General features: G+C 42.2%; 1 protein-coding gene across 2 annotated transcripts; it reads left to right on the forward strand.

Moving 5' to 3' along the window:
- Positions 1–25,901, forward strand: LOC141265509 (serpin B3-like). 2 transcript variants are annotated; one of them, XM_073678674.1, is made up of 8 exons: positions 1–128; positions 702–886; positions 1,039–1,074; positions 3,724–3,843; positions 6,775–6,892; positions 14,281–14,423; positions 14,536–14,688; positions 25,443–25,901. In XM_073678674.1, the coding sequence occupies exons 1-8, from the start codon at positions 68–70 to the stop codon at positions 25,842–25,844; spliced, it is 1,218 nt and encodes a 405-aa protein (XP_073534775.1). In that variant the 5' UTR covers positions 1–67; the 3' UTR covers positions 25,845–25,901. The 2 variants fall into 2 exon arrangements, with proteins under 2 accessions (XP_073534775.1, XP_073534777.1); XM_073678676.1 differs by lacking the exon at positions 1–128 and adding an exon at positions 282–411 and having other exon boundaries at positions 25,443–25,898.
- Positions 25,902–26,294: the final 393 nt, after the last annotated feature.

Raw genomic sequence — 26,294 nt, forward strand, 5'->3', positions numbered from 1 at the left:
TGCTTCCCCCACAGGTCTACTGGCAAAATCATCCTATAGTGGTCACTCAAAGTTGTGCAGGATCTTGATGCCAGAAGACTGGCAGAGAAGGCAGCACCCAGTGCAGAGGAGCAGCGCTGATCCAGAAGGTGATTATAAGTTTAGATTTATTACTACAACTTGGGTCCATTAACATTAACTTTTAAAGTAGCAGGCAACTCCAACAATGCAAGAAACTTGCTCAGCCTGCTTGAATGTGTCAACAAAGCTAAGGCAAACTTTGTGCCATGTAGTTATACGCTAATAAAACATTGCACTTCATGGCACCATGCCAGTGGGTAAAGTAATATAGTATAAAAGTCTGCATGTTTTAAATGCCTTACCAGTCCACTGAATTGCAGTGAAGATACACAGTATAAGCTATCCCTCAAGGTAATGTAACTTTTTATTTACAAAAATATACTTTATAGGCACTATATTACTTTTTATTTTAGAAGCACATGACACAATGCTAAATGTAGTACTTTAAAGTACTTATAGCTTGCATTCTTCATTGTTCCAAAGTGGCATCTGGATTAAAATAAGAATCCCCTTGTTTGCTAACTCAACTCATAAAATTGTTTGTAACTTTTGTTAGACCTGCTGGAGACAGTCAAGTTACAAAATTGTAATGAACATTTCTTAAGTAATTTTCTTAAACTGTGAACAATATTTTTTTCTAGGATCCATTGTAAGCATTATGGATGCCATTAGTAAAACTGTTCACAACTTCTCATGTGACCTATTGAAAGAGATCATAAAATCTGAACCAAACAAGAACATTTTTTATTCACCTCTCAGTATTGCTACAGTGTTGAAAATGGTTATGTCTGGAGCCGGTGGTAAAACAAAGTCTCAAATGGAAAAGGTACTTTTGCCTATGAGCCTGTCAAGTTTGGATCAGTCTGTTCATCACTATCCGTACTTGAAATTGTGAATTACGAATGTGAGAGACAAGATACATTTTTGTTGACGTAGTAATTATTTATGCTAAATTGTCTTTTGTCTTTTTCATTCCAGGTTCTTCATGTGTCGCACGAATGTTCAAGTCTAAAGGTTGTATCATTGTTTCATTGTGTAATAGAAATGCATGATTCAGTGGCTTGCAAAAGCATTCACACCCTCCCCCATCCCTTGGCATTTTTCATGTTATGCTACTTCACAACCTGAAATTCCATTGTTTTTTTTGAGGGTTGGCATTAGTTTTTGTAAAGAACATGCCTACAACTGTGAACATTTGGCTTTCTTTATATTGTGAAACAAACAACACATATGACAAAATAACTGAAAGCTTCAGTGTGCATAACTATTTATGCCACCTAAAGACAGTACTTTGTAGAGCCTCCGTTTGTGGCAATTACAGATGCAAGTCACTTTGGATAAGTCTCTATGAGCTTTCCATATCTTGCCACTGGGATTTTTGCCCATTCCTCAATGCAAACTTTCTCCAGCTCCTTTAAGTTAGATGGTTTCCTCTGGTGAACAGCAGTCTTAAAATCTGAGCACAGATTCTCAATTGGATTAAGGTCTGGTGCTTTGACTAGGCCACTCCAAAACATTTACACAATTCCTCTTAAACCACTTGAGTGTTGCTTTAGCAGTATGCTTTGGGTCATTGTCTTGTTGGAAGGTGATCCTCTGTCCCAGTCTCAAATCACTGACAGATTGAAATAGGTTTTGCTCAAGAATACCCTAGTATTTCGCACCATCCATCTTCCCCTCAACTCAAACTATTTTCCCTGTCTCTGCTTCCTAAAAACATCCCCAAAGCAAAATTCTGCCACCATGTTTCACTGTGGTGATGGTGTTCTTGGAGTGATGAGCTGTGTTGGTTTGACGCCAGACATAGCGTTTAACTTGGTGGCCGAAAAGTTCAGTTTTGGTCTTGTCTGACAACAGCACCTTCCTTCATACATTTGGGGAGTCTCCCACATATCTTTTGGCAAACTCAAAATGAGCCTTACAATTTTTATGTGTAAGTAAAGGCTTTTTCGTGCCCACTCTTCCAAAAAGGCCACCACTATGGAGTGTACGGCTAATTGTGGTAATATGGATAGATACTCCAGTCTCTGCTTGGGAACTCTGAGTTACCATTGGTCTCAGTGCTGCCTCTCTGATTAATGGCCTCCTTACCCGGGCTGAAAGTTTTGGTGGGTGGCCCTCTCTTGACTGGTTTGTTGTGGTACCATGTTCTTTCCATTTGATGATAATGGATTTGATGGTGCTCTGGTGGATCATCAGAGATTGGGATATTTTTTTATAATCCAACCCTGACTTGTACTTCTCAACAACTTTGTCCCTGACTTGTTTGGAGATGTCCTTGGTCTTCTTGGTGTTATTTGGTTAATGGTGCCTCTTGATTAATGCTGTTGCAGACTCTGTGGCCTTTCATAAAAGGTGTGTATATACTGAGAGACCATGTGACACTTAGATTGCACACAGGTGGACTTCCTTTCACTAAGCATGTGACTTATGAAGGTAATTGCTTGCACCAGAAATTTTTAAGCGCTTCATCGCAAAATTGGTGAATACATAAGCACATGTCAATTTTTAGTTAGTTGATCAAATAAATTTAAATTATGCCTATATTATTCTCACTTAACTTCAACAACTTAGACTATTTAGTGCTGATGCATCACACACAAATTGAATTACAAAAATATTTAAACACAAGTTGCAATGTAACAAAATAGGTAAAAAGCCAAGTGGGGTGAATACTTTCGCATGCCACTGTAAATGGCATAAGTGAAAAATACATAATAACCAGATCTGTGCTTATAATCATATGTGCAGTATAATTACAATGAAACATTTATAGCAATATATGGGTTAAGAGATGCTACATGCTTAACAAAGTGAGTAAACTTGCTAAAACATATTATAAGTGCAATGTGAAAGGGGGTACAATGACAAAATATAAATGTGGTTCTCCCAATGGAACAGATGGACTAATTAGTTCTTTTAGGAATCAGCTCTTGGGCTAAGTGCAGTCCAGTTCTTTCCTTGTAGCAAACATTGCTTATCTGATAGTTTTGGTACCCAATATGTATTATGAGACAAAATTGAAGGGAATCTGCAACCAGATGTTTGCTACTCCACCTGAAAGCAGCATGATGTAGGGTCAATGCACTGATTCCAGTGATATGTCACTTACTAGGCCACTAGCTATCATTTTGTTACAATTTGTGTTTTATCTGCTGCAGATCTAGCAGTTATCTAAATGTTGAGCTCTGTATAAACCCGCCCACATCACTGACTGACTGCTTTCTGTGTACTCTATGCATAGGCAGAAAGTCAAGGCAAGTCAGGGTTGTGGTGGGTTTATACAAAACTCCTGAATTTGCTTGACTGCATGACAGCAGGTTAACTAGTTCTGTAATAATAGCCTCCTGCTGTTAAAACTACACTAAGCAGCCCAGTAAGTAATACATCACTGGAATCAGAGTCTCTGCAACTATATTATGCTTCTCTCAGCTCTCAAATTGCGTGGCAAAAACCTGGTGACAGATTCCTTTTAATGCACCACTTACGCCAACAAGATGTTTTTCTCATAGATTTTTTAAAGTAAGTGTACAATGAACATGCTCAGATAAATCTTATTTCAACAAAGCTAAAACGTCATGACTTAAATTCTTGTAAAGTAATACTATATTTCTATCAGAAATTCTTTATCTTTGAATGGTACTTACAGTATGTGCATTATAGGAATGTGAAGAAGATCTTCAATTAGATATCAAAGAACTTCTGTCTAATCAGAAAGGTAAAAAATATGAACTGAAGATTGTTAATGGACTATTTGGAGACAAGACATTCACATTTAAAGATGTAAGTTACAAATTTAGAGTTTATGTTTGAATGCTGTTCATTTACAGTGGGTATGAAAAGTATTCAGACCCCTTTAAATTTTTCACTGTTTGTTTCATTGCAGCCTTTTGTTAAATTCTAAAAAGCTCATTTTTTTTTCTCATTAAAGTACACTCTGCACCCCATCTCAACTAAAAAAACAACCCAGAAATGTAGAAATTTTTCCAAATTTATTAAAAAAGAAAAACTGAAATATCACATGGTCATAACTATTCAGACCATTTGCTCAGTATTGAGTAGAAGCACCCTTTTGAGCTAGTACAGCCATGAGTCTTCTTGGGAATGATGCAACAAGTTTTTCACACATGGATTTGGGGATTCTCTACCATTCTTCCTTGCAGATCCGCTCCAGTTCCATCAGGTTGGACGGTGAACGTTGGTAGACAGCCATTTTCAGGTCTCTCCAGAGATGCTCAATTGGGTTTAGGTCAGGGCTCTGGCTGGGCCAGTCAAGAATGGTCACAGAGTTGTTCTGAAGCCACTCCTATGTTATTTTAGCTGTGTGCTTAGGGTCATTGTCTTGTTGGAAGGTGAACCTTTGGCCAAGTCCAAGGTCCAGAGCACTCTGGAAGAGGTTTTCATCCAGGATATCTTTGTACTTGGCCGCATTCATGTTCCTTCAATTGCAACCAGTCGTCCTGTCCCTGCAGCTGGAAAACACCTCCATAGCATGATGCTGCCATCACCATGTTTCACTGTTGAGATTGTATTGGGTAGGTAATGAGCAGTGCCTGGTTTTCTCCACACATATCGCTTAGAATTATCACCAAAAAGTTCTATCTTCGTCTCATCAGACCAGAGAATCTTATTTCTCATAGTCTGGGAGTCCTTCATGTGTTTTTGAGCAAACTCTATGTGGGCTTTCATATGTCTTGCACTGAGGAGAGGCTTCCGTTGGACCACTCTGCCATAAAGGCCTGACTTGTGGAGGGCTGTAGTGATAGTTGACTTTGTGGAACTTTCTCCCATCTCCCTACTGCATCTCTGGAGCTCAGCCACAGTGATCTTGGGGTTCTTCTTTACCTCTCTTACCAAGACTCTTCTCCCACAATTGCTCAGTTTGGCTGGGCTGGACGGCCAGGACTAGGAAGACTTCTGGTGGTCCCAAACTTCTTCTATTTAAGGATTATGGAGTCCACTGTGGTCTTAGTAACCTTGAGTAATGCAGAAATTCTTTTGGAACCTTGGCCAGATCTGTGCCTTGCCAAAATTCTTTCTCTGAGCTCCTTGGGCAGTTCCTTTGAGCTCATGATTCTCATTTGGTCTGACATGCACTGTGAGCTGTGAGGTCTTATATAGACAGGTGTGTGCCATTCCAAATCAAGTCCTATCAGTTTAATTAAACACAGCTGGACTCCAATGGAGGAGTAGAACCATCTCAAGGAGGATCACAAGGAAATGCACAGCATGTGACTTAAATGTCTGAGCAAAGGGTCTGAATACTTATGACCATGTGATATTTCAGTTTTTCTTTTTTAATAAATTTGCAAAAATTTCTACATTTCTGTTTTTTTTTCAGTCAAGATAGGGTGCAGAGTGTACTTTAATTAGAAAAAAAAATAACTTTTTAGAATTTACCAAATGGCTGCAATGAAACAAAGAGTGAAAAATTTAAAGGGGTTTGAATACTTTGCGTACCCACTGTAGCTTTGCTGACTTTATCATAGTAGCATAGTAACATAGTAACATAGTTTTTAAGGTTGAAGGAAGACTAAGTCCATCTAGTTCAACCCATAGCCTAACATGTTGATCCAGAGGAAGGCAAAAAAAAACATGTGGAAAACACTAAGCTACACATTGGGGAAAAAAATTCCTTCCCGGCTCCATACGACAATCAGACTAGTTCCCTGGATCAACGCCCTATCAAGGAATCTAGTATATATAACCTGTAATGTTATGCTTTTCAAGAAAGGCATCTATGCCCTTCGTAAATTTTAATAGTGAATCACTCATTACAACATCATGCGGCCGAGAGTTCCATAGTCTCACTGCTCTTACAGTAAAGAATCCGCGTCTGTGATTATGATTAAACCTTCTTTCCTCCAGACGTAGAAGATGCCCCCTTGTCCCCGTCTCAGGCCTCAGAGTAAAAAGATCAGTAGAAAGGTCTTTGTACTGTCCCCTCATATACTTGTACATAGTAATAAGATCACCCCTAAGCCTTCTTTTTTCCAAAGTAAATAACCACAAGTGTAATAACCTGTCTTGGTATTGCAGACCCCCCAGTCCTCTAATAACCTTGGTCGCTCTTCTCTGCACCCTCTCTAGTTCAGCTATGTCTTTCTTACACACCGGAGACCAAAACTGTACACAGTATTCTAAGTGTGGTCGCACTAATGACTTGTATAGAGGTAAAATTATGTTCTCCTCATGAGCATCTATGCCTCTTTTAATGCATCCCATTATTTTATTTGCCTTTGCAACAGCTGCCTGACACTGGCCACTAAACGTGAGCTTGTCGTCCACCAATACACCCAGGTCTTTTTCAGTTGTAACCTTTCCCATTTTCTCTATGTGTTTTCAAATGTTGTAAAGCATTTTCTTGCTTTTATTGGCATACATTATTTTTGTACAGTTCAATAGGCTATAGACAATGAATTCATTCAAAATGTCTAATTTCTCGTTCATTTTACTGGTTTGGCTTTCAAAAGGTAAAAAGAGACATTATGGACATTTAAATGTTCTCTATTATATGATTTCTAGGGCACCTGTTAACTCTTCTCTTATGTCAGTTTTAGGCAATACATGTTTTCCTCATAAAAGACTATAGAACATTTCTTATAATTCTGCCCCCTGTTATTCCTGCTGTAAAAGTGCGAAGAAAGTGACAACTCCCTTGAGTACCCCTTTAACTTAAAAAAAAATGTGTAATTTTGGAATTATTTATTTTAGAAATATGTACAGCTTCTGAAAAATGAATATAATGCAGAGTACCAGAATGTTGATTTCAAGCATAACGCAGAAACAGAACGCCAAAAAATAAATGAATGGGTAAAATGCTTAACAAATGGTAAGTCATTTGTCTTTATCATACTAGTACAGTACACTGTAGTTTAGTACACTGTGTCCTATATTTTTTAGTTTCTTCGGAATAATTGTGTGTATATACTGTGGGGAAAATAAGTATTTGATACACTGCCGATTTTGCAAGTTTTCCCACCTACAAAGAATGGAGAGGTCTGTAATTTTTATTGTAGGTACACTTGAACTGTGAGAGACAGAATCTAAAAATAAAAAATAGAAAATCACATTGTATGATTTTTAAATAATTAAATTGCATTTTATTGAATTAAATAAGTATTTGATCACCTACCAACCAGGAAGAATTCTGTCTCTCACAGACCTGTTAGTTTTTCTTTAAGAAGCTCTCCTACTTTGCACTTATTAAATGTATTAATTGCACCTGTTTGAAATAGTTAGCTTTATAAAAGACACCTATCCACACACTCAATCATTCACACTCCAAACTCTCCCCCATGGCCAAGACCAAAGAGCTGTCTAAGGACACTAGGGACAAAATTGTAGACCGGCACAAGGCTGGGATGGGCTACAGGACAATAGGCAAGCAGCTTGCTGAGAAGGTGTAAGGGGGAAGACCAGGGTGTAAGTACTTTCAGAATAAGGGATCTGGAACTGCCGGGGCCATGCCTCTGGTTTCAGGGGGAAGACAGACTGTGAACACAGGAATCAGGTGACTGGGAAGCTGGGAGCGTGTCCAGAGCCAGAGCTCAGGGGTCAGGTGACCGGGAAGCTGGGGACGTGTCCAGAGCCAGAGCTCAGGGGTCAGGTAACCGAGGAGCTGGGGGCGTGTCTAGGAAGAAGGAGAATGAGGAGTTTGGGGCGAGAAAGCAGGCAGTTGACAGTTAAAGTCAAGCCCGACTAGAGGGAGAAGAGACGCAGGGTCCGTGGAGCTGAGCAAGTGAGGTGCAGTGTTATGGACTAAGGGCTTAGCGGGTCAAAAAGGAGACCGCCCGCTGCCGCCAGAAGATGGAGCATTGTTTAGGCGGGGAAGCCAGAAGAAAACAACACCGGCATCAGCCGGCAACGGCCTTGTGGGGAACAAGAGTCAGCTAAGTGTAAAACTGCCGATTACAACCATCTCAACTCTGCTACATCTAGCCAAACTGTGGATTGTCGGATATAGCCTTTTATCTGCTACTCCCCTTGTTGTCCCCATATTTCCCCTGTTACTCCCTGCGTGGAGATTGACCCTGTTACAATAAATACCCCCCTGCTTATTAACCCTTTACTGGCTGCTCTGTGTTTCTGTGTCACTGCATCTAGAGTACCTGTGTCACATTTGGCGTAGTCGGCAGGATGCAGTCTTTAGACACAGACACTGCAGATCAGTCCATCCTGGGAGCCCCTAGATCTAGCTTGCCGTTGGGGGCCATGCTCAGCAATCTCCCAAAGTTCACCGGCGACAATATGATGCTGTGGGACTGGGTTGAGAGAGTTACGAGTATGTTACGTATGCATCTGATGACCCCAGCTATGCAAGCCGAAATAGCCTTACAGGCCCTGGACGGCGAGGCCTGGCACTTCGTGATGTACCGCCCTCCTCATGACCGGGATACTGTAGAAAAAGTGGTGCAGATATTGGAGGAGATGCATGGGGATCCCACCAATGTAGGAGAGCTGAGGATACAGCTGTTTCACCAAGTGCAGCAGGAGGGGGAGACTGTGACGCAGTATGTTAATGCATTACAAAGGGTGCATGCCTATATCACTAGAAAAGACGAATGTGCTGAAAGAGATGAGGCAAATCCTGATTAGTGAGCCGAAGGAGATTCCTCTAGACCGGTGGGACCCACGAACCCCCCAAAGGAGGGTTTTTCAACAATTAATCCGAGCCGCCCAGGCTCAGGAGACGTCGAGTGAAGGGAAGGTCCTGGGGAAAATAATAGTACCAGCAGCTACGGCACTCACCTTACCGCCAGGACAAACTGTACTCACGTTACCCGCATGGGCCTGCACACCTCTTGAGGGGGTCGAAGTTCAGATAGAACCAACATCGCTGGAAAAAGTACCCCCCGAACTCCTGGTGGCTTGGACACTGGCCACCGTCCAGGGTGGCAATGTTATTGTGTGGTGCGTTAATCTGGGAGAAGGTGATCTCACACTCCTTCCCAGGGCGGAAATAGCCCAGATTCTGGGAATGCCAGAGAAGTTGGTGCGACCTGATGTGGTACAGCTGTCCACTGTACGAGGAGACCCCTGGACTCTGGTGGTCACCGTGCCGCCGGAATCCCACCGTGCTAGTCCGAAGGGGGGACGAAGAATCCTAGAAGAAATGCGGGCTAAATTGACGGGACTTTCATCTCGTCAGGTGCAGCAGGTTGAGGAGGTACTGGAGCGGTAACAGGAAGTCTTTGCTCGCCACGAGGATGATTTTAGTTGCACCAAAGCCATTACCCACGAGATTCCCATGGGGAGTGCTGCCCCAGTGCGGGAGAGATACCGGCAGATACCTCCCCAAATGTATAAAGAGGTTAAGGAGATGCTAGCCCATATGTTACAGAATGGTGTGATACAGGAGAGTCACAGTCCGAGGGCAGCCCCGATTGTCCTGGTCAGGAAGAACGATAGGACCGTGCGGTTCTGTGTGGACTATAGACGACTGAATGCCTGTACAGTACGAGACTCTTACCCACTACCCACAATCGAAGAGTCCTTGTCGGCCTTAGGGAAGGCAAGATACTTCTCCTCCTTGGATCTGGCCAGCGGGTATTGGCAAGTGCCTGTGGCCGAACATGACCATGCGAAGATGGTGTTCATAATACCCATGGAACTATTCAAGTTCAATTGGATGCCTTTCGCCCTGACTAATGCCCCCATGACGTTCCAGCGTCTGACAGAGAGGTGCTTGGGCGATTTGAACTTCAAGGCGACACTGATTTATCTTGACGACATAATGGTCTATGCCGCCACCTTCGAGGAGCACCTCCAGCAACTGGAGCAAGTATTGAGTCGCCTACAGAGTCATGGCCTAAAGGTGAAGCCCCAGAAGTGCCACCTGTTCCGCAAACAGATCGAATATCTCGGTCATACTGTGTCCGGTGAAGGAGTCATTGAATTGAGAATTGACAGAGAATTGACCCTGTTACAATAAATCCCCCCCCTGTTTATTAACCCTTTACTGCCTGCTCTGTGTTTCTGTGTCACTGCATCTAAAGTACCTGTGTCACAAAGGCAACAACTGTTTGCACATTTATTAGAAAATGGAAGAAACACAAGATGACTTTCAATCTTCCTCGGTCTGGGGCTCCATGCAAGATCTCGGCTCGTGGGATAAGGATGATTCTGAGAAAGGTCAGGAATCAGCCCAGGACTACATGGGAGGACCTGGTCAAGGACCTGAAGAGAGCTGGGACAACAGTCTCAAACATTACAGTTAGATGTGGTATGATCAGACCATATTCCTGCACGGTCAGACACAGCCATTACACAGAACACAGCAAGGGCACATTTATATGATCATCTCAGCACAGGGACATTTTATTTACACACATCCAATTGTGGAAGTTATTATTATTTTAAGATCTATTTATTAAAATTAACTTTTGTTCATAGGAAAACCACTTTAACTAACAAACCAGGTCCCAAGTAATTGTCTCAGATAAAAGGAAAATGTCAAAGCATAACCCTTGAAGGGTTGAACTGAGCTAAAAACAAGTTGAAAGGTTATTATTACATTTTTGTAAAAATGTCTAAAAATAAAAAAAATACTACTACTCATGTAGCTTAGTACCTACATACTATAAATTGTGAATTTTATTTATTTTTCATTTCCATGTTGTGCCTTTCAACCTGCAGCTCTGCTAGTTTACATCCTAATGCAGCAAGGAGGGGGCATGTCACTCGCAGACTGTACTAAATATCTACCCCCTCCCATCCCCCTCTTCCCTTTTTACTTCCTGGTTTCTTATAGTTCTCCCGCTCTTTCTCTCTCTCTTGCCTTTCTTGAGTTATCTACAAAATGGTAAAAATAGTGTTTGTTCACCCTCCTAATAGCCAGAACTGCTACTCAGCTCTTCTAAACCAGACACAGCACAACACACCACACAGTCAGCTCTACTACACAAGACACAACACAGTCAGCTCTGCTACACCAAACACAGCACACAGCACAGTAACAACACACAACACAGTAAGCTCTGCAACACCAGACACAACACACATTCAGCTTACACTGGACTGAATAGCATCCTTTTAGCATCAGGTGGCTTCATTATTAGATACAAGTTGGAGGGGGGAAGGTTCTTATTGAAGTATTGAGCAGTTTTCCTATCTCCTTTCTTTCCAGTCAGACTGCATGCACCTAAGAAGCAGCTGCTGCTTGGTCTGTGTATGTTACTGTGGGGCACAGGGTGGTAGTTGTGGCGAGGGGCTACTGTTTTCCCATACCCTGGCTTCCCACAAATAAAAGATAATGTCCTGTCTGTCTTGTAGATTGTGTGTACTATATAACACTCACGTTTGAGCTTTGAGATCCCACTGGTCCTACGATCCCGGACCTGGCAGATACCACACAGGCAATGACAGACTTTTTTCCTTTTTCAATTACTCAACTTTACTTAACTTCAGATAGTCAATCGCAGATACAGCACAGTACATGTCCACTTGTTCATCCTGAGCTCTCCCTTCACTTTCTGGCACCACTGGCCCCGGAGACGCTCTTTCCACCCTTGCAGCACCCATGCTTTCAGGCCCACTCTTCCGACCTGGTTTTGCATCTGACTTCCGCTTATGGAAGGTGAATAAGGCACACGCTTCCACATCTAATTTCTTAATTTGGGCCATAGGCCCCAGATATTCTGGAAAGGTCCGCTGAAGTTAGTAGCAACCGCCCGCATGCTGCTTCCTTTGGAATCCCGTATTCTTCAGTGCTATCCAGCCCCTTGGCTTAATCTGCTTTCATTTTGATCACACTATCTTACTCTGCATCAACTCTATCTCTCCAACTACCAAACAACCAGGAAGTGTCCTACTCTTTTTACTGCTTCTACCCCCTCAATCTGGGAAACCTCTTTGACACATTAACTATTTCCTTATTGTATATAACTACTTCCTGACCTTCAGTGCCCACAACTGTACTTTCCTAACTATCCTTATTACCCTATCTAGTGCCTACACTTATATCATAATTTCCTATCCTTTCCCTATGCTATTACATTACCATAAAACACATTTTTATTATCCAACATTAGTCATCCACTTATGAAACCATACACATTATTTTGTTTACATTACTATGAATAAACTGTTATCAAAATATAAGCATTATTCACACTTCCATAAAAAAGTGTACCTATTTTATTAGGAAGGGATGAAGAGCATGAATTGACCCTGACATACCCTTATAATACATGGACATAGGTTGTATTCTCACCCTAAAACTCGTAACGCCTCACCTGTGGGCTGTAATCTGGAGAAAGCCAGAGACCAATGTGACTGGTTGTAATGATGTACCGTATTTTTCGGACTATAAGACGCACTTTTTTCCTCCAAAATTTTGGAGGAAAATGGGGGTGCGTCTTATAGTCTGAATGTTGGGGGGGTGTATATTTACAGTATGTGTGGTGTGGGAGGAGAGGTATCGGTGGAGAAGCGGGGGACAGGAGGCAGCAGCCGCCTGCTGCAGCCTACACTGTCCCCGCTGCTAAAGAAAATGAATATTCACTGCTCCCCACACCCGTGGAGCGTGGGGAGCACTGAATATTCATGCTCCTTAATAGCGGTATACAGTGTAGCTGCGCAGCGGCAGTTGCTGCTGCCGGAATCGCCTGTGCCCGCTGTTAAAGGGCATGAATATTCAACCTCTCTCCATGCCCATGGGCGTGTGGAGGGGGTGAATATTCATGCCCTTTAATGAGTGGGCACAGGAGATAGCTGGTAGCAGCAGCTGCAGCGCGGCTCCACTGTGTGACGGCTATGAAGGAGAGTGAAGTCACTGCTCCCCGCGCACATAGACCCGGCGTGGGGAGCAGTGACTTCCGGCAGCTGATCTCTCCTTGTGAGCCGCGCATGGCAGTGACGTCATGCGCGGCTCACATGGAGAGATCAGTGCAGGTAGACTGGACGCAGCGCTGGAGGAGAGAAGAGAGGTGAGTAGGAAGGTTTATTTTTTTTTTAATGTGCAGCATGATGGGGATTAGGGGGACCATGCATACTAGGATGAGGATGAGGGAGCATACATACCAGGGTAGGAATTAGGGGTGCCATGCATACCAGGATAGGGATTAGAGGTGCCATGCATACCAGGATAGGGATTAGAGGTACCATGCATACCAGGACAGGGATGAGGGTGCCATGCATACCAGGACAGGGATGAGGGGTGCCATGCATACCAGGACAGGGATGATGGGTGCCATGCATACCAGGATAGGGATTAGGGGTGCCATGCATACCAGGACAGGGATGAGGGGTACCATGCATACTAGGACAGGGATGAGGGGTGCCATGCATATCAGGATAGGTATGAGGGGTGCCATGCATACCAGGATAAGGATGAGGGGTGCCATGCATACCAGGGTAGGGATTAGGGGTGCCATGCATACCAGGACATGGATTAGGGGTGCCATGCATGCCAGGACAGGGATTAGGGATACCAAGCATACCAGGACGGGGATTAGGGGTGCCATGCATACCAGGACAGGGATTAGGGGTGCCATGCATACCAGGATAGGGATTAGGGGTGCCATGCATACCAGGACAGGGATGAGGGGTGCCATGCATACCAGGACAGGGATGAGGGGTGCCATGCATACCAGGACAGGGATGATGGGTGCCATGCATACCAGGATAGGGATTAGGGGTGCCAAGCATACCAGGACAGGGATGAGGGGTACCATGCATACTAGGACAGGGATGAGGAGTGCCATGCTTATCAGGATAGGTATGAGGGGTGCCATGCATACCAGGATAAGGATGAGGGGTGCCATGCATACCAGGATGGAGGGATGCCAGGCACACCAGGATGTGGATGGGGACCACGTATAAAAGGAAGGGGGGGGGCATATATACCAGGATGGGGGATATTGTCAGAATTGGGGGACATTACCCCTATACCAGTGTCAGCAGAAGACCCCCTCCCCTTTAAAAGTGCATTATGACCACATTTTTTGCTTAAATTTTTATTTTTTTATTTTCCTCCTCTAAAACCTAGGTGCGTCTTATGGTCCGGTGAGTCTTATAGTCCGAAAAATACGGTAATCACAGCCAGATCATAAGAGTCACATGGTCACATTCCAGAAGACCAATAAGGACACATGTACACAAATGTAAAGTGGAATAACTGAGAGGAGAAGAATGAAAGTGTACAACCCTTTTTAATAATTAATTTATATTATAACGCATTCTCATTTGTTTTGCTTTTTTGTGTCTTTGTAATTCCAGGTAAAATAACTAACCTTTATGGTGATGGATCCCTTGATAAATCATCGGTTGTGGCTTTAGTAAATGCAATTTACTTTAAGGGGAAATGGGCAAACAAATTCAATCCAGAAAATACAAAAGAAGGAATTTTCCATGTGAATAAGGTATAGGGAATCTGTTACAGAGTTGTGCTACTGGAAAAAGGTGTCACAAGCAGTAACTAGTGATAATTGATGCAATTCTCAAAAAAATAAATATATGTTTTGTTTCCTCTAGAATGAAAAGAAGACCATTCAGATGATGTCTCAGAGTGGGAAGTTCAAATTTCTTGCCCTACCAGAGGTTAAGTGCAAGGTTTTAATGCTTCCATTTGAAGAAGACCTATGTATGATCATTGTGTTGCCGGATGCAATTGATGGATTGAATGAGGTAATGTTAAATATCAAATATAACAAAAATGGTGACACATTGTAATCAATAGGATCATTAAAATGAGTTTGTCACATGGGGCTGAAAGGTGATGTCCGTAGGTTATATGGGAAAAAAAATGGTGACAGGTTTCCTTTAGTGGCAAAAAAAAATGTGGTTTCTGTCATCATTTTCCAAGACTCAAATCAACACTTTATATTTTTCATTCATTGAAGCTGTATGAGGGCTTACTATTTACATAGAGAGCTGACAGTTTTATTGATTATTTTAAGTTTGCATAGATACGACTGATTGGTTCTTGAAAACAATAAATCTGATGTTTTGATTCTTTCTCCTTATGGTGTTTACGATACAGCGTTTATCATTACGGTTTTCCGAATGCAGCAATACCAAATTTATCTAATTTTTTTAGTTATTAAAATATTTATGTTTTTAACATTTTTTATATATATTTTTTCAAAACTTTGTTTTTTTCTATCTTAATTTTTTTAGTCCCTTCACATGACTTGAAGCTGCAATCATTTAATCACTTCTACAATATACTGCAATACCATAGTATTCTAGTATATACACTGTGTGCAGAATTATTAGGCAAGTTTTATTTTAGAGGATTATTTTTATTATTGATCAACAACTATGTTCTCAATCAACCCAAAAGACTCATAAATATCCAAGCTTAATATTTTTAGAAGCTGGAGTGTTTTTTTTTTTAGATTTGGCTATCTTAGGAGGATATCTGTTTGTGCAGGTAAGTGTTACTGTGCAGAATTATTAGGTAACTTAATAAAAACCAAATATAATCCCATCTCACTTGTTTATTTTCACCAGGTAAACCAATATTAGTGCACAAAATTTAGAAATAAACATTTCTGACATGCATAAACAAAAACAAAAAAAATTAGTGATCAGTATAGCCACCTTTCTTTATGATGACTCTCAACAGCCTTCCATCCATAGATTCTGTCAGTTGCTTGATCTGTTTTCGATCAACATTGCGTGCAGCAGCCACCACAGGCTCCCAGACACTGTTCCGAGAGGTGTACTGTTTTGCCTCCCTGTAGATCTCACATTTTATGATGGACCACAGGTTCTCTATGGGGTTCAGATCAGGTGAACAAGGGGACCATGTGATTATTTTTTCTTCTTTTAGACCTTTACTGGCCAGCCACGCTGTGGAGTAGTTGGATGCATGTGATGGAGCATTGTCCTGCATGAAAATCATGTTTTTCTTGAACGATATCGACTTCTTCCTGTACCACTGCTTGAAGAAGTTGTCTTCCAGAAACTGGCAGTAGGTCTGGGAGTTGAGCTTCACTCCATCCCACAAGTTCATCTTTGATGATACCAGCCCATACCTGTACCCCACCTCCACCTTGCTGGCGTCTGAGTAGGAGTGGAGCTCTCTGCCCTTTATTGATCCAGCCTCTGGCCCATCCATCTGGCCCATCAAGAGTCACTCTCATTTCATCAGTCCATAAAACCTTTGAAAAATCAGTCTTAAGATATTTCTTGGCCCATTCTTGACGTTTTATCTTATGTTTCTTGTTCAAAGGTGGTCGTTTTTCAGCCCTCCTTACCTTGGCCATGTCCATGATTATCGCACACCTTGTGCTTTTTGATACTCCAGTAACGTTGCAGCGCTGAAATATGGCAAAACTTGTGGTAAATGGCATCTTGGCAGCTTCACGCTTGATTTTCCTCAATTCATGGGCAGTTATTTTGCGCCTTTTTTGGCCAACATGCTTCTTGCGACCCTGTTGGCTATTTGCCATGAAACGCTTGATTGTTCGGTGATCATGCTTCAAAAGTTTGGAAATTTCAAGACTGCTGCATCCCTCTGCAAGACATCTCACAATTTTGGACTTTTCAGAGCCCGTCAAATCTCTCTTCTGACCTATTTTGCCAAAGGAAAGGAAGTTGCCTAATAATTAAGCACACCTTATATAGGGTGTTGATGTCATTAGTCAACACCCCTCCTCATTACAGAGATGCACATCACAAGATTTACTTAATTGGTAGTTGGCTCTCAAGCCTATGCAGCTTGGAGTAGGACAACATGTATAAAAAGTGTCATGTGATCAAAATACTCATTTGCTTAATAATTCTGCACACAGTGTAGTAAAAATCTGTCTCTTTTGAAGCTAGCCTGTGGCTGAATTTCATAGATGTACCTAGATAGCAGTGATGGCACCTTCAGCAGATCCTCAGCTGCCATTGTAACCCATCGGTTCTCTGCGATCATGTTGCAGGGGGCCGATGGAATCCAGTACATGTGAGCACCAAGAGATTTAAAAGGTTAACAACCACGGACAAAGCTGAACTTCTGTCATAGCTGTTGGATACAGATGCTGTCTAAATTAAATAGCCAACATCTGCTGCGTGTGGAGTGGGCTCAGCATTTTATAACAAAAACAGCAACACATTGTAATCCATCTTATCATTAAAATGAGTTGTCTATTATACAACCCCTTCTCTAATAGTAAATGCCCAGACTATGAGAGGATCACCTTGGGTCTATCTCCTTGAAATCCAAGTGATCAGCTGTAATAGCCAAAAGTTTGGTTTGGAAAAATAGTTGCCCTGCAGCTATTCCCTAACAAATAAATGACCATCTATATGGATGGTCCGGTCAGCCAGAATGAAAGTCTGTGAAAGCTGAAGATCTGTAAGTGGTTCGGTTTTTAGTGTGTGGCCTTTCACCCCAAATACAGCACCTCACTTAATGATAGCGCAGCTACCGATCCTCTTCTTCCAAAAGTCATAATGTTTTTATTTTTCTGTCACAATAGCCATATTAGGGCTTGTTTTTGCAGGACAAATTGTAGTTTTCAATAACATAATTCATTTCACTATACATTGTACTAAAAATGTGGGGGAAAAATTACAAGTGGAGTAAAAGGGTAAAAAAAAATGCAATTCTGCCATAGTATTTTTGGGTTTTGCATTTACAATGTTCATTGTGCATTAAATATAACCTGGAAACATGATTCTCCAGATCAGTACAATTACGGCATACTCGTATCTTTTTTTTTTTTTTTGTTTAAAGGGAACCAATTTACCCTGCAAGGAAAAAAAAGATCTTGTATTTTACTCACCAGTCCGATGGGCATTGCCGGTCTTAGTTTGGTGCCTTCTCTCTTCTTGCGATGCCGTTCTCCTTCTGTGCTTCGTGTGGATGATCCTACATTATCCACACAGTGTTCATCTTCTCACTTCTGTGCAGGTGCACTTCTCTGTGCCCGGAGCAAAGTACTGCAGTGAGCATGCGCTTTTTTGACCTTTCCCGGCGCATGCACAATGCAGTACTTTGCTCTGCCCTCAGCAGGGCAGAGAGAAGAGCGCCTCCCCAGAAGCGCAAAGGGGAACACTGTGTGGATGACATAGGATGCATCATCCAAACGAAGCACAGAAGGAGGACGGCATCGCAAGAAGCCAGGAGGCAACGGACCAAGACTAGCGACGCCCATTGAACCGGAAAGCCCAATAGGTTAGCACAATAAAAGATCTTTTTTTGCCTTGCAGTGCGAATTGGAGTTTTATGTGCAGCATTATAGAGTGCTGTCACATGGGGCTGAAAAGTGGTGGCCGTAGGTTATGTGGGAAAAAACTGGTGACAGGTTTCCTTTAGTGGTGAAAAAAACTGTGGTTTCTGTCATCATTTTCTGTGACCCATAACACCACTTTTTATTTTTCTTTATTGAAGCTGTCTGAGGGCTTACTGTTTGCATAGAGAGCTGACAGTTTTATTGATTATATTAAGTTTGCATAGATACGACTAATCGGTTCTTTTAATAACGACAATTCTGATGTTTTGATTCTCTCTCTTTACGGTGTTTATCATTATGGTTTTCCAAATGCAGCAATACCAGATTTATTAAATTTTTTTAGTTATTCCAATTTTTATGTTTTTAACTTTTTTATATATAGTATATACTGTATATTTTTCAACACTTTTTTTTTACCTTAATTTTTTTTGTCCCTTCACGTGACTTGAAGTTGCAATCATCTAATCGCTTCTACTATATACTGCAATACCATAGTATTCTAGAATAGAGTAAAAATATGTCTCAAGATGGCAGCGATGGCACCTTCAGCAGATTCTGAGCTGCCATTGTAACCAACCGGTTCCCCATGATCATGTTGCAGGGGGCCGATGGAATCCATTACACGCGAGCAGTGAGAGATTGACTGCAGCATTTAAAAGGTTAACAGCCATGGACAGAGCTGAACTTCTGTCATACAGTGCCTACAAGTAGTATTCAACCCCCTGCAGATTTAGCTGGTTTGATAAGATGCAAATAAGTTAGAGCCTTCAAACTGCAAACGAGAGTAGGTTTTATGAACAGAAGCATAAATCTTACAAACCAAAAAGTTATGTTGCTCAGTTGAATTTTATTAAATTTTAAACATAAAAGTGTGGGTTAATTATTATACAACCCCTATGTTTACTATTTTGTGGAATAACCCTTGTTTGCAATTACAGCTAATAATCGTCAGGCCGGCACAGGTCTGTGGAGTTATCTTGGCCCACTCCTCCATGCAGATCTTCTCCAAGTTATCTAGGTTCTTTGGGTGTCTCATGTGGACTTTATTCTTGAGCTCCTTCCACAAGTTTTCAATTGGGTTAAGGTCAGGAGACTGACTAGGCCACTCCAACACCTTGACTTTTTCCCTATTGAACCAGGCCTTGGTTTTCTTGGCTGTGTGCTTTGGGTCGTTGTCTTGTTGGAAGATGAAATTACGACCCATCTTAAGATCCTTGATGGAGGAGCGGAGGTTCTTGGCCAAAATCTCCAGGTAGGCCATGCTATCCATCTTCCCATGGATGCGGACCAGATGGCCAGGCCCCTTGGCAGAGAAACAGCCCCACAGCATGATGCTGCCACCACCATGCTTGACTGTAGGGATGGTATTCTTGGGGTCGTATGCAGTGCCATCCAGTCTCCAAACGTCACGTGTGTGGTTGGCACCAAAGATCTCGATCTTGGTCTCATCAGACCATAGAACCTTGAACCAGTCTGTCTCAGAGTCCTCCAAGTGATCATGAGCAAACTGTAGACGAGCCTTGACATGACGCTTTGAAAGTAAAGGTACCTTACGGGCTCGTCTGGAACGGAGACCATTGCGGTGGAGTACGTTACTTATGGTATTGACTGAAACCAATGTCCCCACTGCCATGAGATCTTCCCGGAGCTCCTTCCTTGTTGTCCTTGGGTTAGCCTTGACTCTTCGGACAAGCCTGGCCTCGGCACGGGAGGACACTTTCAAAGGCTGTCCTGGCCGTGGAAGGCTAACAGTAGTTCCATAAGCCTTCCACTTACGGATGATGCTCCCAACAGTGGAGACAGGTAGGCCCAACTCCTTGGAAAGGGTTTTGTACCCCTTGCCAGCCTTGTGACCCTCCACGATCTTGTCTCTGATGGCCTTGGAATGCTACTTTGTCTTTCCCATGTTGACCATGTCTGAGTGCTGTTCACAAGTTTGGGGAGGGTCTTAAATAGTCAGTAAAGGCTGGCAAAAGAGATCTTTAATCCACACATGTGAAGTTCATTATTCTTGGTGCCTGAACTACTTCTTAATACTTTAGGGGGACCAAACAGAATTCTTGTGGTTTGAGGGGTTGAATAATAAATGACACTCTGAATTAACTTTTTACGTTTTAAAAAAAAAACAAAAACAAAATTTGCTGCAGTGCATTTCCCACTTCCAGGCTGATCTACAGTACAAATGTCACAATGCCAAGTTAATTCCGCATGTGTCAACCAGCTAAATCTGCAGGGGGTTGAATACTACTTGTAGGCACTGTAGGTGTTGGATACAGATGTTATCTATTTAATTTAGCCAGTATCTGCTGCGTGTGGTGTTGGCTCAGCTCCAGAGCCCACTACACACACTTAAACTCATTTTTTTTATATATTCATCTTGGGGCATTACAGGATGAATCAATTTGGGGCAAAGAAAGTGACCACCTTGAAGTTTTATGGCTTAATGTGACATGTTTGATGGTTACACAACAAATAATGTCTTAAAGCTTATTAGTTACATTTTAAGATTAATATACAGAATAGAGGCACAAAACTTGATTGTTATGGTTAATGATGCAGGTCACAAAGGAACTCAGTATTGCAAGCCACAGTTTTTGTCACTGTGTCAAACCACAGCAAAGTTCAGGATACAGGTTACAGTCTTTCTATTTCTCTGGTGCCAGCAAAGCTAAGTGGTGCCTTCACTGTCTAGGCCGACATTAGAATTCAATATGACAGACTGCAGTAACTTTCAGTGTGCTTGCAGTGAAGGCAGGCTGGAGCAGTCAACAGCTGATGGTTATTTTTGGACATAATGTCTGTACTTCTTGTGCTTGAGGGTTTAAAAACTGTGTGACCATTTTTTTTGTTTGTTTTTTCTATTTCACCACAATGTAGATAGTTCTCCAGAATTTCCCCCACATCTGGCTTAATACAGGCAACAGTTCAGTTCAGGTTTCGAACTTTAAGTACTGACCTGCAATCACTCTATCACATCTCAAGGTCACTAATACTCTAATTAGGTCCAACTCCATCCTCCAAAGCCCCTTACTTTTCTCTTTTAAAGGGCACTATATCTGAGATGCACACTGCCTCTAGGGTGGCCAGTAAATTACTTCCATAGCCAGAATTTATACTGTACTTAGAAGCTTGTAAAAGTTAACTATTTTACTGGAAGTAGCAGGGCTCCCACCAGGATTTTCAGGGCCCCATGCTGGCAAAATTTTCGGGCCCCCTTGATGTTCTGCCCAGGCTCCACCCCAGTTCCGCCTACACCCCTCCAACCTTCCAGAGTCCCACTGCCCACTTTTGGAAAAACTCCACTTCTGCACCACGTCCTCACCAATCACACATTAACAGTTGCTACTGAACACCATATCACTACCATAGCCAGCAGCTTTTGTTTAGGCCAAAAGATTTTTTAAGACTGCCACCACGACAAGGTAGACTCTTTTGGCAGGGTCCTACTCTACTCTTTTACTTATTTTTCTTTAAGGGAATGTGTCGCATACATTTTTTAAACTAATTGAAACCAGATTGTGATTATTTTTTTCTAATCTGTAATTCTGTATTCCTGATTGCAGATTATTGTATTCTATTTTCTGTACATTTATGGAAGCTGCTCTCTTGCCTGTTTGGAGATATGGACATAAGCACGTATATACATCACAAGACATTATAGGGGACTCTATTTCCATTGGAGAGTTTTCTATACATGTTCTCATGTTTAGTGACATGTAGATGTCATTGTGCAGGAAAGGGGAAGAGCTGATCAGTGACATTACCTACTCTGAATGGTGGATTCTGTTATCTCTCATTGTAATCCTGCTTGTTATGATAATGAGGCGACTAAGGAAAAGGGATCTCTTCCAGACGTGTCAGTCTATTAGAACAGCAGTTTATATTTATTTATTATTTTATGATAATTGGAATGGGAGGTCGGAGGGGCGAGTGGGCGGGAGCACGCACTTTATCATTTTCAGTCCCTCAACTCCTGCATATAAATGTGCCACAAGGGAGCTGGGCACAACAGCAGCTTAGGAACAGTGGACGGCCCTGCAGCATCTGAAGTCATGAGTGTCAGACGTGGCCAGCCCCCTCTGCTGCGGCCATACAATTTAAGTAGTTATAGCTGTGAGTGACTGGGGCCCGGAGCTTAATAAATCAAAGTAAAGTAATTAGCATAGACCCCAGCATGCCACGCAGCCTGCCAGGCTGTTTATACAGTGGCTAAGCTGTGCTGCCTCAGCGCAGGCTGTACAGTGTGTCTCACCCAGTCCGGGCTCTTTGCTTCGGCTCACCATGCCCTGTACACCAGTAATTTCAGTAATGCCCTGATGGCCTGTGTGCACAGTAAAGTTCCTCCCTATTAGAATTGAATACTGCTCCTTTGCCAGCCCATCCAGCATCTGAATGCCAGCAGTATCAGTACTAGGTCAAGTTTGGAACTGGCATTGGTGGGAGATTGTACGGGCAAGGCAGCAGAGAACTGCACACAACACACTGCCTGCCTACGTAGCCATGTAAATGGAAAGACAAAGTGGTTTCACAATGATATTTGCCTTTTGGCCTTTATCAAGCCGATATTTGGTATACTTTTTACTGCTCTATAAAACAGCGTGAATCAATACTCTACAGTCTACAGAGATATCCAGGAAAAAAATGATGTAACTCACAGTGGTGAATGGCAATTGCATTTTCACAAATTGCAGAAAAGAAGTCAAACACAACAATAATGTATAAATTCCTGGTTGGAATTGATGGCAAGAATGTAAAGTGATTAGCAACAACTCTACAGCCACTCTCCATTTTTAACCTTGTCCAGTATTTTTGGATGAAAGAGGTGAAAACCCTAACTCCCATATATTTACTATCTGGCCAATTCCTTCTCATGGCAAGGAATAATATCTTCTTCATATACTAACAGCAGCTTTTAGTGACTTGAGCACCTGTAATGCAGGTGCCGGAATGCAACGCACAGAGACACAAGGCGAGAACAGTCAGAAATGTTTGTAAACAGTTTTATACAACAGGTATACTGAAACAAGGGATTAGCAACAAGGGTAATGAACAGTGGTTTGAAATATCAGAAAAATACGAAATTTCTCAAAATAAGGCGCAGTCTCTTAAAATAAGGCGCAGTCTCTTAAAGTAAGGCGCAGTCTCTTAAAGTAAGGCGCAGTCTCTTAAAATAAGGCGCAGTCTCTTAAAGTAAGGTGATGCCCTCAAGCATGAGAAGCACCACACAAGTTCTTTAACCGTGAATTTGGCCCTAGCGGGGGTCACCGGTTATTCCCGCTAGGCCGTGAGTCTCTTTCCGGATGAATTCAATTAAATCACGTTGTGCTACTTTAGCCCCAACCGTCCCCCTCCCAATCTGAGTACTTAAACCCAATTGTCCCCGGTACCGTGGGTGAGCAGTGGAAGTGACGGCCCTCCTCACGTATGCAGCTCCTCTCTGCTTGGCTGTTGGGGGCAGTCTCTCGAGCCTTGGATAGGGGGGTCCAGGCCTCGTCTGTCGGCGGCCGACGTCGGGTTCCGCGAACTCACTCAGCACAGCGATCAGGTTCCTAGTATCCTCAGCAGGCACAGCACTCGAGTCACAACTGTGAGGGATCCGGAGCTCTTTTACCGGTGCCCGGCTGGAGCACCTCTCAGGCCTCTGGATTTGGCCTGTCACACGGGGTTTCTCAGGATGCAGGGAGCACGTCTGCACCTCTCTGCTGCTTGGCGCCAAAGACCCCTCAGGTTTGGCGCGCTGGCCTCTTATCTCTCTGAACTCCTTCCTGGAAGTCACCTGATCGGGTCCAGCCTCTGAATCTCCCCTGCCTGCAACTTCCTTTGTGTATTTTGGTTCCGCTTGACTGTCTCTGGCCAGTAGATGGCAGTCTCGCTCCATCCTTGAAACGTCATGTTGAAGTTCTGTTACAAGCTTTTTAGCTCGTTCTACACACCTATAGATCTACAGGAGCTAAATTGTCACAAATTTTATGTGCCTGTTTTATAGTGAGACAAACATGCATCAATTCAAATCATTTATTCCACACATACACAATATTGAAGCCAAGATAAGTTTTGATTTTGATTATCGTGAGCATCTGACAAGCGGGATGCGTCATACTGGAAATCTTACACCAGTCACTGACCGCACAATAAGTAAAGCCACAGCTGGTCATGAATTAGGTGAGTTGTGGTGTCACACCCACGCTGGGCCTCCATCACTCCCTAGCTCCACCCATTTTGGGGTAGCTGGGAGAAACTGATATGAAAACGCCAAAAGTCGCAACATTTTTGCACAACTCCGCATTGTGCCAAAATATTATGACTTTTCAAATCAATTTAAGGCAGAAATCTAGAGAAATTGCTTTGATGAATCGGGGCCAAAACATGTGTAAGTATTGTATAAAGTTCAAACATAATTCTGTATAAAAGTTTTGTAAAAGTTTGAACTTCTTATTGTAGTAAGATGTGGTAAATTTATTTGTATGTCTCTACAAACTCAAATGTATTCCAGCTATATGCTAGTGTAGATTTCTGCTATAATTTACACCAACTTCTGATGTACATTAGTGTCTGTTAGGCAGTAATTGTTCACATTCTCTCCTACTAAACTTCGTCCACTATTTATAAAATTGGCAAGAGTGGCATAAAATTATAGTCACAATTTTGGGACTTTTTTCAAGTCTGTAAACTGATACAAAATGCTCCAAGGAGTTGTTTCATCTTCTTAAATGGGTAAAATTGCAAAATGCCTTGTTTTCACAATCATTTTGCAATTTTACCTCCTGTTAATAATTTCTTCATAGTCAAGAACAGAGAGATTGTTAATTCTATTGTGTACTTCTCATTGCCTAAATTAGAGGCCACCTAGATGATCCTTTAGGCAAAGAGCACAGAGAACGCGGCCACAAGTGAGAGTTGCTCTGATGCTTACCATATCGCTGGATCCGGACAGTTTCAGTGCCCCTGCGCTCCCCAGTCTTGTAGAGGCAAAGCTGTTTCCGCTTGCAGCACCAGAGGGCGCACTATTTGGGCCAGGAGCATTGAAAATTATCAAGAGTGATGGCCCTGCGGGAAGCCTTGAGGTGGGGTAGCTATGTGCTCTTAAAGATATAACACGGGATAAATCCTTAAACAGAAATTCCGCTATGTGGTATTGATTATTTCAATTTCAGTGGAGCAATAAAAACAAATTATTTACCATGGTTTCTTATTTATTTGCTCTTTTAGCTACTATCAAAGGCAACTCCTGACTTACTGACCACCTGGGCCCAAAGAAAAAATTTAAGGGAGAAGGAAGTTGATGTGACGATGCCAAAATTTAAACTGGAAGATAGCTATGAACTAATGCCAACATTAAAGAAATTGGGAATGACAGATCTTTTTCAAGAAAATGCTGATTTATCTGGAATATCTAGTACAAAGGGTTTAGTTTTGTCAAGTTTTGCCCACAAATCTTCTATAGACGTAGATGAAGCAGGTTCTGAAGCAGCTGCTGCCACCGGTGTTGGAATAAGTGTAACCAGTTTGCCTAAACGTGAATCATTTACTGCAGACCATCCCTTTATGTTTTTCTTAGCAAGGAGCAGCAATTTTCTCATCTTTTTCCAAGGAGTGCTTTTCTCCCCATGAATACTGGGTCTATTACCCTAATTATCAATAATAATGCTAAAAACTATTTGTCTATGTAATTACTGAGATGAATATAATAAAATGTACAGCAAAAAGTTTTTCTTCTTTCATTTCTATTAAAGAAATAATGAAACATACAGAAAAAACACAGTATGATATAGTGCTAGAACACAGCGTAAATGTGTAACAAATGAGGCAAAAGGACAAACCCCTCTAATAAGGGCTAAATTAGAGCAGCGAGGTCAAAATGGAAAGGGGATCTGTCAGCAGGTTTTTGCCTACTAGTCTGAGAGCAGCATAATGTAGAGACAGAGACCCTGATTCCAGCAATGTTTCTCACTGAGCTGCTTGCTGTAGTTTTGATAATATCACTGTTTATCAGCAGGATATTTTCACCAGATGACTAGTAAATCTGCTGCCATGTAGTCTGTCATATTCATGAACTCTGTA

Source organism: Phyllobates terribilis, unplaced genomic scaffold, assembly GCF_046119375.1.
Source record: "Phyllobates terribilis strain yellow unplaced genomic scaffold, ASM4611937v1 Scaffold_4__5_contigs__length_816908805, whole genome shotgun sequence".
NCBI lineage: Eukaryota > Metazoa > Chordata > Amphibia > Anura > Dendrobatidae > Phyllobates > Phyllobates terribilis.